At 39.3% G+C, this 20,875-nt stretch overlaps 1 protein-coding gene across 1 annotated transcript in view; it reads right to left on the bottom strand.

The window, feature by feature from the left end:
- The window catches only part of eys (eyes shut homolog), a 181,584-nt gene that overhangs the window by 68,691 nt on the left and 92,018 nt on the right, over positions 1–20,875 (bottom strand). The window contains exons 29-35 of the mRNA XM_084376077.1: positions 16,184–16,355; positions 15,776–15,854; positions 15,147–15,340; positions 8,229–8,353; positions 7,579–7,703; positions 6,925–7,138; positions 976–1,166 (exon numbers count right to left, since the gene is read on the bottom strand). Of these exons, the coding sequence (XP_084232203.1) occupies positions 976–1,166; positions 6,925–7,138; positions 7,579–7,703; positions 8,229–8,353; positions 15,147–15,340; positions 15,776–15,854; positions 16,184–16,355 (1,100 nt within the window). The remainder of the gene's footprint in view (positions 1–975; positions 1,167–6,924; positions 7,139–7,578; positions 7,704–8,228; positions 8,354–15,146; positions 15,341–15,775; positions 15,855–16,183; positions 16,356–20,875) is intronic.

The following is a 20,875-nucleotide window of genomic DNA, read 5'->3' as shown; positions in this document are numbered from 1 at the left end:
ACACTAATAAGCACTTATAATAAAGCGAGAACAATGCCTTATTTAGGTTAATACATGTTATTTGTATTCATTTATCTTTATTATGCATTTAATTTAAAGTTTAACTTTTAATTAAAGTTATTGTAAAGATTTTTTCAGGCTTTGCCTTTATTGGATGGTAGACGAAGATAGAGAGGAACGAGGGGAGAGTAGTACATAAGTACAATAAGTACATAATGATAGGATTTATTAACTCAAACACTGCATTGTTCTCACTTTAGATCTGGTCGCTGCAAAAAGCGAAGTTACCTGTTAATAAGAGCATAATGGCTGTTAATTAATTCAATTCAATTCAAAAAACGTTATTTGTCCCCAGGGGGCAACTCAAGGCAAGGCACGTGGAGCAGTTATACACAACACAACACTTAACAGATATACAACACAACACAGGACAGTACAAAATATACAGAAAATAAAATAAAAAATAAGATTAAAATAGAGAAATATAAAAGGTATAAATAGAATAAAGAGATATAGGCAGTTATTAGAGCGTAATGGCCTTTAATAAGTGCATAATGGCTGTTAATAACTGCAGAACAAGAACAAGTATGTTTTTTATAAAGCTTGAAAAATGCTAAGTAAAAGTTTAACAATGACACACTAGGTCAGTTAGTTAAACTCAATAATTGTGTCTATAATGCTATTATAAACAATCCTAAGAAACTCATAAGACTTTATTAACATTCTACAGCAGTCTATAAACTGTTAACAGGTTATAGTTAGAAGTGTCAGTATAATGTATCAATAAATTGGTAAAGATGCTATTATTAACACATAGCACATAATAATGTCTTAAAAGGACCTTATTAACTATCAATTAATGCTTATTACAAGGATCTTTGTATAAAGCGTTCCTACCATCTATGGAAGGAGGAAAATGAATGCAGTGTCTCCAAAACTAGCAAATAATCATGCAGGATAAATTATAGTTTTCACCTGCAAGCGTCCCTCCCTGATGTAGAGTTTCATGAAGAAGAAATCGCCGTTGGCGGGTCCTTGGTCCACGTAGAGTAAAGTTCCCTGGGCCGCTTGAGTCTGAAATCTCACAGTAATATTGTTGAGCGCGCCGAGGTCGATACCCTCAAACTCCAGGTATGAATCCCCAAAGTAGTGAACATAGCTTGAATCTGGTAAATCACAAAATACAGAAGACAGAAATGGTGGAGGGAGGGTAAACAAAAGAAGGATAGACTGCAGTTTATGCATCTTTACTGCAAATTCTGTTGAGATTCTCTATTGATCCCTGAACGAAGCATTCAACATTTCACTCATTTCATCCACTGGGAGGTCAGAGCACAGGGCGAGACAGAGAACAGCAGCCTCAGAATTATTTAAGATTCAGAGTCTGGCGGAGGAGACCTCAGCAGGGCAGATGTTTGTTGCCACTGAGGCTCGACCATGAACTTTCTGGTTTATGCGGTCGCACACACTGCTATATGTTGCTGCATAAAATGCAAATGTATCCATCCTCAGCATCTTGGATGGAATATAGCTTTAAAAGATGAGTTCAGGCAATCTATTGTGGGAAGTAGAGGCAGAAAATAGATAATTATTCTTTTGAAAGCAGAAGAAAAGGTTTGCAGGGCTCCTGGTAGCATCACAGTCTTTTTCCCACTGTACGGGCATACTGTAAATAGTCTTATTTGCCAAAAAGCTGTGAAGCATGCAAATGGCACTATATTAGCCGAGAGAGGAGTCTTGGCTGAAATGAACGTACTCACACAAGTTTATTACATGCCTCATTTTATAGTGGAATAACTTGGCTTATATCATCCATGAGAATGGGCAATTACTGGATATTTCAGTAAAAGTTCCACTGCCCGCGAGCTTATTGAGGGTAGTGACGCAGACAAACTTAAAAGACTGACTCAGACTGCAATTGGATGGAAGCATTAGCGGTGCTCATGCTCAATATATTTCTCATTTGAAGGAAGTAGTGCAATTTGTTGCCGAAAAGTCGGACCGGAGAGGCTTTTAAAATGAGAAGCGTGGCTGGATGCACCTGTCTCATGCTCTGTCTGTTCTTATCTTAAAAAAAAAAAAAAAAAGAAAATCATTACACTAGAGAAATCAGCAAAGCTCCTTTAAAGTTGTTGCCGTGATTAATCGGGCAGCTGCAAAGTGAGACCTTTATCAATATTTGTTACACGTCAACTCCTAATAGGCCGGGCCCCCCTTTGATCTGACAGCGGGGCCCTCAGGGCAGTTGGCAAACAAGCTAACCTAAATACCCTGATTCCTCTGGGGAGCTATATGACCAATACCCTGAGGAAAATCCTCCTGACAAAAAAAAAAAAGTGAGAATTATCGGGAGCAGACCTACTGTGATCTGGGAATTAATGAGGATAAATGCACGCAGCAACAATGCTGCGCTGTCTTCTGCTTCACTCCTGACAATGGGGTTTGCCAATGCTGATGATGGAAAATTACCCCTCAGAGACAAAGCTATTCATTAATTTTAAAGCCTTGTTTAGACTGTTGTAGTCTTTGATGCAGTCTGAGGCTGCTGCCAGGAGGCAGTATCATACCTCATTAGCAGTTAGCTTCGGTCTTCTCCTTCAAAGGTCTCCTGTTTTAACCACTACCTTACGTTCTCACACCAGATTAACGTTCCAAGTAACTAGTCGGGCATAATCTAAATTGTAAATGTGGACAATTTAAACTTTCACTTTCAATATCTTGTTATGCAGGAGTATTTTCATTGTAGTGGGAAAAAGAGGGCTGAAATAATGCTGACAAGGGATTTTGTCACTACTGTACTCTGTTCAAAAGCTTTTCTACTTTCAATAAGGGGGGAAAAAAGTCAGTCTCAGTGGGAATATTCCTTGACATAAATCTTTCAGATCAGATTTAATTAGGGCCGGTCTTAATACATGTCCATAAAAGAGGTGAGAAAATTGAAATGAGTCATTTAATGTAAGTTAGAAATGAACGCTGCGGCACAGACTGCTTGCGGATGTGAGTCAGGTTAAAGCACAAGATATTCCAGCAGAAAAATAAATTTGGAGAAACACGGAGTTGAGATCAATTAACACGAGGACAGACTTTGGACGGGGAGATGTAATTGATATGGACGTAATGTCCCATTTATTTTTAAAAAGCCGGGATGTGACTCCTGTTTGGTCCCTGATTTATTGGGGAAGGTAATAGACTGACTGATTGAACTTGTCACAGGACAGAGATAAAATACTGCTGAGGATCATTCTTGGACCCTCGCAATTTCAGAGCCCTGGGGGAAGGCAAAAGGTCATTTTGTACTGTACTGGCAGAAAATGTCTTACATTCAAGATATGCAATGTAGGAAGATTCAGCTGAATATTATTATCCTGCTGGGACGTACATAGGAATGGAATCCTAAATATAATATGGCTTTTTGTTTTTCAAATCTAGTGTCTAATTATATCTGCGTCTGGTTTTAAAAATAACTGATGAAATTACTACGCTGACAGTTACTGTACAGGATCACACGGGCCGCAAACTGCAGCCGAAATGACACATTTAGACACTGCTTTTTTTTTTTTTTTTTTTTCATCTCGCCGAGCCTTTTTTTACTCATGAATATTCATAACTGTGCACATCATGCACATGTCGTTATGGCTCACTGGCAAAATTGTGTCACTGAATATATGAAAATGGTTATGGGCATACTAATCAGGCCCTGCCAACTCAATTATAAACAAACTATGAAAAAAAACCATGCTAACATAAACAAGCGCCGCACGGTACAAATGCATGCACGTGAATCTGAAGGTTAGCAAGGTGACTGCCCCGAGACTGGTGGTGCATGTTTGAAAAGGACCCTCCGGCTAACCTCTTACTCATCACGTTGATTTTCGAGGAGCTTAAGTAATTTCGTTTCTGCCGCAAAAGATAACGGCTTCACCTGCGCTGGTACGATCACTCCCAGGAAAAGTCAACCAAATCGTGGCTTAGCTGCAGTAAGCCTCCCTCCACCTGCAGTGTCCTTTTCCAGATTCTCATCAGCTCTCACGTTGTAGAGCTAAAATACTGTGGAGCTCAGCATTGCATGTACAGTGATGGCGGGGAAAAAAAGAGAGCCAGGAGACAAAAAAAAGTTTTTGTTGTTACGTTTGCTTCTGAAACTCAACTGATTTCCCTTTTTTTTTTTTAAAGATATAGAAAAAAATGTACATGTTATTTAGTTGTCAACAGGAAATGGTATCCTCTGGTATGAGTGTACCATATAAACTACCCTCTCTATGTTTAAATTCCCATTGACTTGCTGTATTTCAAAGGTTGTGGAGCAGTCTTAGGTTTAAAGGAGCACTGTCTGAGTCTATTTCAAGCAGCACCAAGGGCACCGCATGCGTTTAGATGGTGACCTAGTTAGATAAACTCATGAGTTTCTGGGTCCTCTCACTTTTCAACTTATTTACTTTGATTATACACTTATATGTAAGAGAGTAAAGGGATGTTTCGGTGTATAGATGCTTGGGTTTGTTTTTCTTTACCAGCTTGTGTGTGAGGTTAACCCTCTCTGAACCGGTGCGGCACGCGCCGGATGAGGGGCTGGATCAGGTGCGGCGGGGAGGACTCCATTATGTTTGTCACGGAGTGATTTTCAGAGTGTCGCACTGAATTGGTTCAAGCTCGTCTGTGTTCAATAGGTCTGTTTTACAGCTCTGTGAACAGTTTCAAAGGTAGACAGACCTCATCTGTCAAGGACAGAACAATCTGCCCAGTGCTCCCAATTCTTCCTCTCACACAGATGACTGAATCCAATACCAATAATGTGCAACATATTGTGTTCTGTGTCTGTCATTTGAGTGCTAAAGGATATAGAGCCAAATAATGATTGGACTTATCACTCTTTGAAATTATTCTCCTCAAATAGAAATAGAAAATGCACCTCAGTGGCCAATACAAAACTAGCCTTTAACAGGATTTTCCCCAGCACAGCTGCACAAACTGTGACATTCTCTCAATCAAACCTAATATATCATTTCCTGCCACGTTCCAAAGGCTCTAAAAATCACATTTGGACTACAGGCTCGGTGGGACACTTTTCTTATTCACTACTGGCAAACCTTGTGCAGTAAAAATGTTTGGTGGGAAGGACAAGGGAAGGATAGCTTTGTCATTTGTAAAAAAAAAAAAAAAAAAATCCCTGGACCACCGTCAGCGCAAATTGATTGGTGTAATGGCTTAACAATTGAAATAATTTAGTGTCACTTTCTTGCACACACAATGTTAATGGAAGTAATAGCACAGTAATGGGAGGTCTGACTTGATTAAGAAACATTCATTTAAGTTGATACACTGCCATATTGCGGCTGATCTATCATTAAGCTAATAGGTGCTATTCTTGGTGGTGGGGAAATAATTCTCCATCACAGTTATTCCCCTACCAGAAGCCTTGAGTCTGTGTTTTACAATATAATTCATAATGATATTGATTCAAAGTTCTTCCTCATACCAGAGAGTTAATATTAAAATTATTGTCGAACCCTCCTGAACACACAGAAGAGTTAAAAAAAATGAGGAACCACTTTGAACTTCTTAATTATATGCAGCCTTTGAAGCTGCAAACACGTCTTTAACAATTGGAAACCTAAAATTGAATATCTTCTTAAAAGATGATTGTGCAGCATATACTGTATACCCAGTGGTGGAAGAAATACAATACAACAATGTAAAATACTTTGCAACTACAAGTCCTCCATTTAAACTCAAAGCATAAGAGTGCTATTAGCAAAATGTACAGTTGTCATGGTTTTGCTTTTGTTAAGTCCCTGTTATTATTTTTAAATTACATCCTCATGTGTCTTGTTGTGACTTTTCCACTTCCTGTCTTTGTCTTTTTTCCACCCTTTTTCTGTGGACACCTGTGTTTTTTCCCCAATCCTGCCTGCGTTCCCCGAGCATCATCCTTAATTGTACATCATTTAATTTGGTATTTCTCCAGCCTGTTTTGCTGCTTGCCCTTTTGTTTGTTTGGCTTTGATTTTTCAGCTCACCTTTTTTGTTTTTTCATCTGTCTTGGTGTAAACCACAACAGCAGTAAAATATAAATTATAAGTAAAATTACTTAGTCCACAGACAGATGGACCCTCTGAGAGCTTTATTAGATTGTTTTTACAGATACTAAAATGTGCTAGTATCAGGATGGGAATTAAAAACCTGTTCCAAATTGTCTGATCCATCAGAATCCTGTGCCTCCAAGCTTTCTGACAACATAACTGCACATGGCAAAAGACTGACAAACTCATAAGTCTATGCTGCTGGAAACTTGCATCAAGAATGAGTCACGGCAGAGAGGAAGGAACAGTCCAACCCTGGTTTCATTCATGAAGATGACGAAAGTGCCGGTAAATGTCTATAAATGATAATTTGTGTGAAAAGACCAGCAATATGCTTAAATTCCAGTAATGCCACGTACGGTATGTAACTCTCCACGCACAAGTGCCACTGCTGCTCAACTGAGCAGCACGTCCAAGGGTAAATATACTATGTGCAAATAACATAAGTGCCACGCAGGAAGGCTTAATACTTTTGTTCTTTCTTTTTTTTAAAGAAATGTATCAGGAATCAACAAGGGAATCGATAAAGAATTGGACCATTGAGCAAAATGGTTAATGGCATTAGTGTCAATAAAACCTTTGAAATACCTATCCTAATATAAGCATTTAGATGAAGCCATGTGAAGGGAAATGTCTCTTAGACAGCTAAAACAGGACAAAGGGTGACAAGTAGACACTGCTTTTCAGTAGGAGTCACAAGCCAAAAAGGTTGGAAACAACTGACTCTGAAAAATATAAAGCACAAGATATCCCTCTGAAGTGTGGCGACGCAAAAGTATAAAAGATCATAAAATAGATAGCTGCATCTGCTTGTTTGTACATGCCTGCCTAGTGAGGTCTGTACCTGTGGATTGATCAGCTGCTGGTGCCGGTTTGAGTGTTGGCGTTGGCACTCTGGGTGTGGGGCCGCGAGTGATGTTCTTGACTACAGTCGCCAAGGGAACAGCATCCGTAACAGGAGGCAGGCAGCTGACCTTGTTGATGCCATCTACACAGGAAAATGCTTCCGGACATGGATCCAACAGGCAGTCGTCATAGTTGTGCTCACAGTTCCTCCCCTGTGTAGGAAAAATAAACAACTTATAAATGCATGGTGCAATTCCAGCGGTGAGATGCTAAACGGGAGATAATGTTCACAGCTTGAATAAAACAGCTCGCATCGAGTAGAGAACATGAGATTATGTAACAATCACCAGGCCTTTTAAAAAATGTGATTGAAGATAGGATCTGATGCTGACAACTTACATTATTTTCATTATTATGTGCCACGTGTGCCAAATTATCTTGCTGTATGGCGTGTAAAGTGTTCATATAAAGTAGAATTGACAAAAAAAGGAAAATCTTGTCCTGTTATTTTATGAACAATGGGAACAAACAATTGATGATCAGACTATTAACAATAAAGAAAAAGGCAATCACATGCGAGAGGACTCAGGAGATGATGTTGCAAGTAAAGGTTAAAAAAAGGGAGGGTGGGGAACAAGGTGGAGAGCCTCACCACAAATCCAGGACGGCAGAAACAGGTGTAGCCATAGCCCGGATCATTCTGGATGCATATCCCCTGGTTGCAGGGTTGTGGAAGGCACTCATTAATGTCATCCTCACAGTGAAGGCCTGTCCAACCTGCCAGGAACAAAAGCCCACAGAGTGCCGTGGTGAGCCCAGGCTCTCCCACTTCCACCCTCTGAAGTGAATATCAATCAGATTCTCCTACATTGATTTGCTTCTTTTTGGGTTCACACACATACAAAGACAAGAAAAGGCTTTCACTAAAGAGCGTGCCACATACATTTTAATGAGCCCAGGCTGTACCGTCTTTTTATCACTGTCTTTTTTAGTACTGTATGACTACAAATTTCTCCCTGGAGGAAAGAGGGTGACTTTTGCGTGGCTTTGAGGCACAGAAGTTATGTAGGCATTATGGTAACCTTTAGTGACTCTTTATATGGCCCCTTTCAATCCAACAGGGGCCTTCTATAAGCATTAGCATGGTTTACATATGGTGTACTCTAACACATCTGGGGCGCAGTGAAACAGCCATCCAGGCTATGTCTGAGTGATCTTGTTCGTGAGCCACAAAGGTTTCTTGTAAAGGCAAATAAACTGCTTCGGTTCCCTCATTTCAAAGTAAATGTCTGAGTGACTCACCTGACCTGCAGTGGCAGATGTAGCTATTAATAAGATCTTGGCAAATGGCACCGTTGTGGCAGGGCGCTGAGCAACATTCGTTAACTTCCACTTCACAGAAATCCCCCATGAAACCTGGTGGACAGCTAAGGAAACAGATCATACTTTCAAACCGTGAGACTGTCTCGCAGCGCTGTCATTTCCTTCCCGCGGGTCTGACGCACTGTATCTGTAAGAGCTGCTTGTTTTCATTATTCATCACAAACTTTCCTCCAGTCAGTTATGGCTTCTTACGTCAGAGTGTATTGTTAAAAACAGACTGGACTTTTTTTAGAATCCTGAGGGACACAGAAGTAGAATTAGTAAAGCAGGCGATGAGATAAAGAGTGGGTTCATTTAAAAGTGGTTAACACATATTTATGTGCGCTGCTCCCGTCAATATTATGTATACAACATATCAAATTCATATAAAAAGATATTTCTATACAAAAAACAAATCTCACTGACACCAGCTGCTCATACATAACAAATTATTATTAGGTGTGAAATTTCCTATTATTACATCCAATCAAATCAAATCAAATTATCATATCTCTCTTTTATAAGGGCAGAGTGGCATGTGCTCTATAACAGAGCCTGACAGAAACATTTTCTCATCAGTAATAACTTGTAACCTTAACAGATGCATTTTCCATCCAGAGATGTAAGGGTTTTTTTATTTATATTTTATTTTTTTTTACCTAAAAAATTAATTCTTTATAAGCAGCTGGCTCATTGGGAGCGAGCAATACTCCAAGGCTAAACATTCACATCATTGTTGTATTTTAAAAAGGCACTGCTCTTAAAAAATTCATCATTCAAGCTCCTGCGTAACATTCTTACAGTGGATATGTGGGGCCTTACAATGTATCCGTTTGTTTTACAGTCACATCCCAGCGATGTTATCTACTGTATATACCTGTAATATTTCACAACACTACAGTGTACAGTCACGGTCAAAAACACAATGTTTGTCACGGCAGTCTTCACTTCCAATGATTTCTACAGCTCTTATTTTTCTGCAATGAATGAGTGGAACGCTTCATGAAGTGAATTTATACGCTTATATAAATTCACCTATACCCACTCATACACTTATACCAAGTGACTTTATTCAGTTCTTTAGCATATGTCAAATTACACCTACATCATAACGACCTACTTTCTGTTACATCTACATTTCTAGATTAAAGTGATAATCTCAAAAATTTTTATTGAAATAAATGTCTAAATCTAAAGGCAAATGAGGTAACACAATGGTGATTGACCCTATGGCCAAATGGCTGAAGTAATTCAATATTTCTAAATGTGCAGGATTACAAACTGGATGTTGGTCTCTACATTCTCTGAAAAACAAAACGAATATATTAAGCTACTGTGCAAACCAAACAAACAAACATTTCCTACTAGTGCAGCATCACAGATAAAGTATTCAAGTGAGGAAACACAAGTCGACTCATGATGTAGTCACAGAAAGTGCAATGTGAGTGTAGCACTCCGTGCCAGAGTAGGATTTAAATAGACATATTACTCAAAATAGACATACATTTTCAGGGCCCCCTGTACCCACATTTTGATATTTAATAAACAAACAAAACAACTTAATTCAAATTATATTCATTAATCTAGTTAGGTATATATTTTAGCTTATCTATTTATATTTCTGTAATCACACGCAATTGGTTAGCCATGTAAGTAGAGCTGACATTATGTATGTTTAGAGCAACATAATGCAACTTTTTAAACTTTAAAATAACAGCTTCAAAATCATTTTGATGGTACAGTGTCTTGTAATAGGGTGAATGGTGTCTCGGTCTCTGTCTCAGCCACTCCGCCCCCCCATCACTTGTTTCTGCACTATGTAACTTCAGTGAGAGGGTAGGATCGCAGCGTACATGTTTACTTCAACATACACATTTTCAACACATAACATTGTCATGACATTATGAGTTTTGTTTGTAGTTAGCACCTACATTACGTCTGACAAATTGTTACAGAGCTGGGATTTTTATTTATGACAGTGGTGTTGCACTCAGAAACTGTGCAGGGCAAAACTGCACAAAATGACAATTTCTACATAATGCTGCTTTAAAAATGAATGAACACATGTATAAACACTGAAAAATAAAATGGTAGACCAGAGGTTCTTTTAGAGTTTTAAAATATTTTCAATGTTTAACATTAATTATTGCCGGCAGTTCTTTTCTCATCTGTCTGGGGCCCCTGGTGACGATAAGGCCCTTAAGGCATGTCTCTTGAATGCCTATGCCTGGATCCAGCCCAGCATAGTGCTGACATTCATCACAAGTTTGTCTTTAGAACAAGACAACAGTCACTTTTGGCATTTGTTGACTTTGAAATCTTGCAGGGAGTAATGAAACAAGGAGCGGCCACAGTGAGGTGTTAGATGAAGAGCTGCAGGCGACAGGCTGCACAACTCCAATGTCCCACCAAGGTAACCAACTCTTTTCACTGTGACCTGCTGTTCGCAGTGTGCAGCATAAGATCGGCTCGCAGAATGAGGTCCAACAGCCTGACTTCTTTATTATTACAAGAATAGTTTTAGTTAGAGAACTTTGCGGCCTGTAATATTAAAGGTGCAACATGTAAGATCTGCTAATCTGTTGAATTCATACTCAACTAGGTGGCAGCATATCACCATAGTAACCGCCAACTGCTGCTAACTGTAGCTGCCATTTGCTAGTAAGCTCAGTTAGATGTTCAGCTAGCAGTCCCATCTTTAATACTGTAAATAATCACAACAGACTGTCATTTCTTAAAATTCCGCTGTTAACTTTATTTAGTTTTTAATACTTTTAACCAAAATGCTTACATAGTGCACCTTTAAACTGCATGTGCTGTTACCACTAGTTCCTACAGTTGAACTACTTACTTTTGTTGTTACTTTTACATATCATTTTTGCTTTTATGCATTATGTACTGTACAACTCAACTCTTCACATCCAGATGCTCTCCCAAAAAATGGATAGTTACTTGTGAGTTTACACTGTGCATTGTCAGCTAAATATTCCTAATAAATCCAAAAACAAATCCACAAACAACAGTGACACTTCCAGCACCTGAACCAAGTTTAGAGAAAACACTGTTCTGCGTATTTAACAGATGATGTTACCAATGCACCGCTCTCAAGCTAAGGGCCTGGTTGTTTTGTCCATGGTTGGACTAAATCAATACGGCCCTCTATGTGTTATCATTACTGCTAATTCCTTTCTTTGACAAAACCTGGTCCAGCGTGTCAAACAAAACCAAGAAACTCCCCTGTTGAAAACTCAAGTTGAGTTCACAGATCCCAAACTTAAAATTAAAGACCTTATTTGACGGGGAGATAAAACAGAATTGATTAATTCAGCAGTGCATAAAATCCACAGGCAAACAAAGTGGAAATATTTTGGTGTGGTAATGGCTTTCTGTTGTGGGGTTGGTGATTTGCACGGGATAAGCTACACCTTGAGCAAAGAGAGGTACCACTCGATTCTGCAGATGTCATCCCTACTGGCTTAGAGTTTTGAAGAGGCGCAGTCATTTTCCAGATGGACAATGAGCTTGATCATGCATCAAAGCTACCTGAGGCCAAGGAAGACCAAGGTCTGCTGGCTCGCATGGATTTCCAATTCAGAGTCACCAGACCTCAAACCCACCGAACATCTTTGGGAATATTTGACATCAGAAAAGGTGACAGGTGCAGAAAAGAGGAAAAGCGACAAAATAGATTCTCAAATTCACCAAAAGAAATGACAACCTTCCTCTTCCAGAATGTGTCTTCTGCTGTAAACCTAGATTTGTGCGGCATGGATGCTTTACTCATGCAACAATTGAGCATGAGCAAAGGGGTTTCATGCATAACCTCTTTGCTGACCACTATAACAGAGAGCGAATCGAGTGCTTTTGAGGCCATTTGCTGAACAGGTGCAGAATTGAATAAGCACCACTTCAGATGCACATGCAGATAAAACAACACTGTATTTCAAGTTTTGTAGACGGTCTGGAAACTACTGCATGACTGATTTTATATTTCAGACCATTAGTCAGTGTACTAGCCTGACCAAATCCTCCTCATTGAAGTGGAAACAAATATGTGGATTTGAAAACATGGTCGCCTCTCAAAATATCTTCAAATGTGAAGCCTCCTCCACCAAAAACAAAAGTCCGTACAGTGAGCTGATGCTCAGAAATTGGATGACAAATCTCTTCACCAATACCACATTACTATTATGACAGCTACACGGTTTTTAAAGGAGAAATATTATTCTCACTTTAAGGTTCATGATAAAATTTTGGGTTACTAGAATAGGTTTACATGCTTTTAATGGTAACAAACACATCAGTTTTCTCATACTGTCCAGTGCTGCAGCTCTGTATTCGCTCTCTTTTTTAGCTCCCATCTCTTAAAGGCCCCCCTCCCAAATACCCAGTCTGCTCTGATTGGTCAGCTCAAGCATGCCTGAACCAGCACAGCTAACAACAACAAGGCTTTACCAACTTAATTTTTACATGCCAAACTAGCCGCCAGGCGTAAAATATGCAAATGTGTGACACGCTGATGTAGTGTGATGTCACTAGGTCATGGAATTAAAGGCGGGACTACTGACGAGGCATTTCAGGAGCGGTGTTTTCTGTGTGAGAGAGGAGCTTCTGTTGGTACGAACTTTGACCTTTTTAACTTTCAAGATCTTTTACATGCAAGAGAACATGTAAAACATTGAGGGAGGGGAAAAAAACCCAAAAAGCCTAATAGGTCTCCTTTGACGTATTTTGTTGGTCTAAAATGCTTCTCTTACATCAGCAATGTACACATCTCTTTAATCATGTCTGTAAATAAAGCTCCAAATCGAACAACTATTACGATTACTGCATCTAAATAGGGCCAATAACCAGTTAATAAAGCACTAATCACACACTGTATGTTGATGTCCAACTTCTGCAAAAGAATCCTCTGTTCTGGAAAGAGCACACGAGGCATATTTATCATACTGCAGATCAGCAGGACTCTAAAGGACACAGTTAGCCATAAAACGTGTGCATTCACTAAGTTTGTCCTTGAACACATTTATCTTTAAATGTACAATATACACTGCAGTACATCCCTGTAATATATGCACAACTACTGTATGCATACAATGAAGCAAAAGAGACAGCAGGAGACAGTAGCAATCCACTGTGTTCATACTGTACTGTGCACCAACCTATTTGGAGTCGCGGTAGTCCAGGATACATTAAATCATGACACTGAGCAGCAGCCCATCAGCACAAGGTTAGACAATGTAATTAACTGTAAGGCATCCGGGGAGCTGCTGTGTCAAATCTGCACACTCTTACTACATACACCTTGTACCCAGATACACTTCATCACTCAAGGGAGAGCGTGTCAGCAATTAAAAAGTAATGTTTCACTTGCGACCAACATGGAGGACTGCGAGTGAGTGCACATGCTGCACCAACATTCACGTAAGACAGGATGCATGTTAAGTTATGAGACAAGCAATATAGAATAGAAAAGAATAGGTTAGGATAGGTTAGGATAGGATAGGATAGAATAGGATAGGATAGGGAAGGATAGGGAAGGATGCAAATTAAGACTTGAATTCATTTTTCAAATTTTACCAGCACCTGCCAACAACAACTCCTGGATATTTGTGTATTGACCTTTTACTAAACCCTTTCCTTTTAATTACTGCCTTCCAGTCTCACATGGCACATATGCAGTTTACAGTTTAATTAATAGATGCTTGACTGAAATAGACAAAAGCAGGCTTCTTAATGCTAGCCAGCACCTGCAGCTGTAACCATAGTCTTAATTAAGCTAACATTAACATTAGTTTGATAAGAGGGTTTTTCAATGCAACCTGCAACCCCTCAAACTAATCTACCACCGTTAGTGAATGATGTGCCTTTTGGCCTATGAGGTTACCCTCAGGCACTACTAGTAATCTAGTTAGCCGGGCATGCTAATGATTAAAGATCACTTTAGCTTCGAGCATTCCTTACATTTTTTGCTGTGGTATTTTCAGTTTTGCAATGGTTCCAAAAAAAAAAGGAGACTAAAACTGAAAACTCTTGGAAACTGGAAACAGTGTTGGAAGCAGAGCCCAGTTTATTCCGATGAAAGCTGCTCAGTGGCGCACTTGAATAAGGATGAAATGATTTAATGGCGTGGCTCTTGTGGACTTTCCAAATGTTATCAGACTGAGTGGATCAAATTATGATAGTGAAGTAAGTCATTTCGATGGGGTTATGACGCTAAAAAAAATTGATTCGCCGTTTTACAGCTGCTTCTTTCACAATGTAGTCTTATGGGAAAGAGTATTTTTGGGCCCCAGTGCATCACGTGTCTGACCTATGTCAATGTCAAATTGGCTGCAAAGTGTGGTGCTCATCTTTGAGGCTCGGTCTTTGCCTTGGTACGGTCAAAAAGATGTGATTGGACGAATGCAGCTCAGAGGAGAAGTTAAGCTCATGGTATAATGAAACAATCAAACTGTCTATGTTTCATTTAGGTAAGTCAAGACAGTTTAAATGTCCTGTGCATGAAGACAAATTTTAATCATCTGCGCAGCCTCTGCTCAAGGCTCCAGCAGGCCGTGTTGTTCCAATCACAGTGTAATGCACTAGAGGGTACCTAGCCTGCATCGGCTAAGACTACACTACAAACATAACATAAGAACAATAATATAATGAGAGAGAAAAAGCATAATGTAGTACACCTCCATACACATACAACAACAGACTGTGACTTACACACATCACACATAAAGTGCCCTGCTACGCTGTTGGCATTGAAACACTTTAAACAGGCACTGAAGTTTACACTCATCAGACACAGAAAACAGATCAGGACATTCTGCCGACAATAAAAAGACTTTCAACAGTGGACCAACTCACCTGCACGTAAAGTTTGATCCCTCGTCGTCAAGGCAGGAGGCCCCGTTGAAACACAGTGAGACATTAGATGTCTTGCAGACATCTATATCAATCTCGCAAGTTTTCCCTGTGTAACCATCCTGACAGAAGCACGCATATTTATCAATGAGATCCACGCACGAGCCTCCATTCAAGCAGGGATGGGGAGCGCAGTCCTGTGAATGAAGAGACATCAAAGGCTTACAGGAGTGAGGCACTGTACCGATAATACTGAATATTTGAACAGATGCAACCTTAATAGAGGATGATTTGCCATCTACAAAAATAACGACTTTGGCTCGGAATGAATTTTTCATAGTTAAAAAGCGGTTGATCAGATTATTCATTGAACTTAATGCTCCTAGAGACTCTGTAAGCAACTCAGCGTTTTATCTCTGGAGCCCAGCACAAGCTGTGGCTTGGATCAATTAAGCATTAGCAATTTCTTTTAATCAGGTATTTGTACAATGCTTACATGATCCTGGTAGTTCAATTGACTTATCTTGGAGAAAAATCAATGCAGTTAGTGATACCAAAGGCCACACAAAGACTGCAAAACTCTCCAGACATTCCTCTTGAACAAGCAGGTTTATTAATTAAGCTCAACTCACGTCAATGTTTGTTTCACATCTGCTGCCGGTCCATCCAGATTCACAGAGGCAGGAGTATGAATATATCCCGTCCTCACAGCTGAGAACACCAACAAAGGACGGGGTTACAATTGATTCACCAAAATTAAATCAACTAAAAAGCATTCATTTATAAAACGCTTTCACTGTACAGTTCAAGCAGAATCCCTAAAGAGAGAGACCGTCCTTTGGGTGAACACGTATTTCCCCTCCAACAGAATTAATGACTATAATTTAAAGACCACTGAGACAACCTGTAAGTGCGTCACATTAGCTCCTTACAACATGTGACATATGTCTCCACTCACTGCGCCGGCAAGGAGTGTAATTAAAAATAATTCTGCATAATTTGCAGTGTTTCTGCTTTCAGAGGCAGTGAGAAAACTGTACCTCCCGTGAAGACAAGGCGCTGCTGTGCATTCATCAATGTTGGTTTCGCAGTGGAGCCCGGTGAAGCCATCAGGACACAAGCAGCGGTATCGATTAGCAGCGTCAATACATCTCCCATTATTTTGGCATGGGTTAGAAGCACACTCATCGATGTTACCTTCACACCGTGGCCCTGGGAAATGAAGCGTGTTTTGGTTAGACGTTACATATTCAACAATTTAATAAGAGAGAGGTTCTTTTAGTGCTGTTTACAAAAACACATAAAAACAAACATCACAAAAGGATGTGTGGTTGGGGGGCAGTCACGACAACGGACAACTGGCTCTAGACGTGGTGAAGCAGTTGTGATTACATTTTAGTTTCTAACCTCAAAACATCTCTGCAAGGCCTTTATAAACTAAACAAACAGTCTACTCATTAAAAGGCTGAGTTGGTTTTGATATTTTCTGCAAAAACTCTGCGACTGCATTTTAGATCTCCGGAGACATCACTGCACAGTGCACATGCTCCCGGACATGGTCCCATTTTCACACAGTTTTGTTCGTTTGACAAAGGAATTCACTGGGTTTGTTTACTGCAACGAGGAAAGATGCTGACAAAATGCATCAGTATGGCTCTTCAATGTGAGTGCTTCTGAAGTATATGGCAAAGATAATCTACTGTGTATCAGGCAGTGGCTACAAAGACTTCTGAGACTAGACTAGAGAGTGATGAATGAAAACCTACAAATGTTAAACCCCAAAAACTACAAATCTGTAAAGCATTCCTTAAATTATTGTTAGCCAAACTAAACACTGTTATCCAATGTGAAAATCGACTTGTAAAGGCACCAAAGGTGCACAACGTTGTTTTGGGAAAGAAATTTTACTTAGAAGCGAATTGTACTGCATTCACTGATTATTTTTTTAATGCCTAAACAAACTAAATAAACAAACTGACAACACAATTTCATACTTTTTTCCTTTGTTTATTTTTGGTGGAACAGTGTTCTGGAAAGGTTATTTTCCTCCGAGAACAACTTCTAACTTTATTCAGTTATGGAAAATATTTCTAGTTTGTGTTATGACCTCATTAATATTGTAAATTAAATTAAAATTCTGTCTTTGAATTTCTTCTCCAAAACTACATAGTGCCGGCCGGTTACCGCCGCACGTTCATATGTTGATGTAGAGAGGAGGGAAGGCACTGTAAATGCAAAACTGACAGGAAGTTAACTCAAATGACGGCAACACTTGCAGCAACTTTAAACCTGAGACACTAGATCCATCACATCCCGGATAAGTGTTGTCTGTCCAGAAGTATCTGATTGAAGTTTGGGTCAACAAATCAAACGCAGCTGTGAAAATGATCTAGCAATCTAGCATCTAAACTTACAGACTAAAAGATGCTAAACAACCAGAGCGGTCCTCCAGCAGTGAGCACGCTGCCTCACCAAAATGACATGTTTTTCCTCTCTGGTCTCTTTGATACAAAGTGATCTCAGACTGTCAGGGATGGTAGACATGAGTGTGTTGTTTTTAGCAACCAGCATTGCATTATCTTGGTTCTGTAGCTCTGTCCTTTTGTTTTTTTTTTTTAACCTCATGTTACCTCTTGCTTGTATAGTTTTATTCTCATACCGACAGCAGACCTCGAATGCTTTTAATGAAAACTGTGCGCTATGAGATGTATAATTCAAAGTGGCTTTAACTCATGTCTCATAATGCTCTTTGACACTTCACTTAATTATTACACGCGGAAACATCCTTTAGTTTCTCGCTGGCATTAACTTTAATTATCAGGTTTGCGGCTTCCGCTAAGTAGAAACTGAATCAAAGCATTAAGTTGTGATATTATCTCCTGCTGGAACTTTCAACCATGTTAGTTTGCTAAACGTGAACTTGTTCAAACAGCTATTTGAATTTTAAAGGACTGACGGGGATTATGTGATATGCTGAGAGTAATGAATGAGAACAGAATCAGTTTGTTATATGAAGCACAAATATTGCCACAGATCTCTATTGACATATGAGCTCTGACACCTCACCTGCGTATTTCAGGCCTGCATGTGTGTAAAACAAATAATAGTGAAACAAAACCCTGAAAAGGAATGACTGATTTTGTCTTCTCCTTAGCGAGTCGTGAAAGCAGTGTAACAATGCGTTTTTTGTAATTTATGTGAATTTACCCTTTAAGAACACCTGAAAAAAAATAGGTACATAAATCGAAAAGCATTTTAAAAAGAGAAATGTGTAAAGTGATAATAACATGATATGCACGACCAGAGCCGACTAAGAGAACAGCGAATGTTAGAACAATAGATGGCCCCTTTAATGTCCCTGAGAAAACTCAGTGAAGTGCAGCACTGAACTAATGGAAAAGTGTGTCACATACTCTCAGCGCTGCATATCCTGTTCATAATAACAGCTTTGACTACACAGTACCACATCTACGAAGGCACAATCCTCCATACAAACTGTACTGCGCCAAACATGCTGACTATAAGGAAACGCCTGAATTATCCTCCGAACAATTTATCATAAGTCTTCACTGTCCATCAAATGCATTTAAGAAAGTCAGCTTGGTACAGGGGGTTGATGATATCCATTATTTATACAGGCCTCACAAAAATAGCAACAAGATCACAGAGGAAATGACGAGGGCGGAGAGGGTTCACGCTGTGAAGGAAACGCCAGATAACGGAAGCTGTCAAAATTAGCCTCCCCCCTGCCAAAAAATCAGAACACACGTTAGGAAAACACTCCGATGACTGATTAAAGTATCTACGTTATAGCAAGTACGGCTCAAAGATATCCACACAAGTGACTAGTTTAAACATTAATAAATGGGTTGCAGTAAATTCTACAACCCGTTTCTACAAAGCATTTTTGTGATGTTTTTTTTGATTAAGTGGTGAAAAGATTACCTACTACCCCCACAAGCAATTTGGGACTCCAAGAATCGAGAGATGAGAAATTATGACTGATTGCCGTTAATCATTTGGTTCGCTTTTCATCTGTGGGCTGAGACAGATGTAAACAAACATGGTGACAACAGGAGCAGGAATCTATTTATTGCCTGCCGTGTTTTACCATGAAAGAGAATAAATGAACTGCTTTAGTGTACACAAAATCTATCATTTTTCTCTCGTTACAGGGTGTGAAACGACTCCTTTCTTGTGCCAAACTGATAACTTCTTTCGCTTAGCCGAAGAGGAGAGATATACTGCAACTGGAAAATTCACACTTCTCGAGCGCAAAGGTTAAAAACAATCCCCGAGCCCAAAATATTAATAGAGAGCTGTGACAGAAAATGAACTATGGGGAATTTAATATACAAGTGTGACAAAGGAAATGAAGCAATAAGTAAAAAATGATCCAAGGAAAAGCTCTTTTTTATTTAATACACATATTTTATGATACCTCTTATTCACATTATCCACAGACTGACGCTTCCCTTATGTGTTTTTTAATGTTTTTATTTAGGTTAAAAGTCATAAAATCCTTTAAGATCCTGGGCTGGCATTTTACACTATATCTTAAAGTGAACTATAAATGAGACATGGAGTTACATACTGAATATTTAAAGCCGCAGACTGACCAACAAAGGCTTTAAAATCTCTAATACTTACTAATTTGAACAAATACCAGTAATTACAACTAGGCTGAAAAGTGTCTTGCTTGTTCGATATCGCATGACAGATTAGATAGAGAGGGATAATCTGAAATCAAAACAACTGGATTTAATTGTGATAAGCCCTGAAAATTAAATTGGCTGTTTTCTTGAGACATTGTACTGCTAATGCTTCTGTTTCTAAGATGATAATTCAAAAACATTTAAATCCACAGCCCGAAAACCCACGTGTAAGTCATGTGCCAACACAAGAGCCGTCTCGATCTTCAATTGACACTATTAGTAAAATCGATTGTGATGTTTGCACGAGCAGAACGTTCTATTTCATTCACATTAAATGTGCACTACATCTCCAAACAACAGATCTCTGTCGAGAACAAATATTATTTATCAAGTTCAGCCGGCAAACGACTGAATTTACTGAAGCCAAGCAACACTGCGAGGGCCAGAACATCATCATCCAACAATGTGCTGATTGCACTGTACCATCACTCAAGGGAACACGCTCCTTAATGATGGGTGAAGAAGAGAAAAGAGAAGGTGACGAATAGTGTGCTTAAGGCGTGATTTATATAAACGAGATTACCCATTAATCATGTCTCTATAATGACTTCTGACCTCGGTACACAACACAACGCCCATGTACAGTTAAATTATACATTATTGGGATTGCAGGGCCTTTTAGACAAAAACATCCTAAATAAAGATCAGACAGCTCAGATCCAAGCAGCTGCCAAGACTGCTGCAGTATAAAATATGACATCCTTTATAGTGTTTGTCAACACAAAATGACAAAAATAAAGCATAAATACACATGATTAGGTTAGAGCCATAACTAAAAACTGCTATTGGACAAGTGATTCATATTGACACCCGACTTGCTGAGAAGTGAAAAGCAATACAAGATAAAAAAGGCGCCAGATTAATCTCAGTGTCTTCTGTCTAAGCGGAGCGTGCTGACTTTTAGAGAGGTAAACCATGATGACAGAAGCTGCAGAAGTCTCAGAAATGTGAATAAAACATTTTGTCGGCTTCTTGCTTCAATTATTTTTCAAAGCTTGAACACAGGAACGGCCCCAG

Source organism: Pagrus pagrus, assembly GCF_965226575.1.
Source record: "Pagrus pagrus genome assembly, chromosome: 15".
NCBI lineage: Eukaryota > Metazoa > Chordata > Actinopteri > Spariformes > Sparidae > Pagrus > Pagrus pagrus.
The sequence above is the reverse complement of the archived record's forward strand: the minus strand, read 5'-3'. Positions and strand labels throughout refer to the sequence as shown.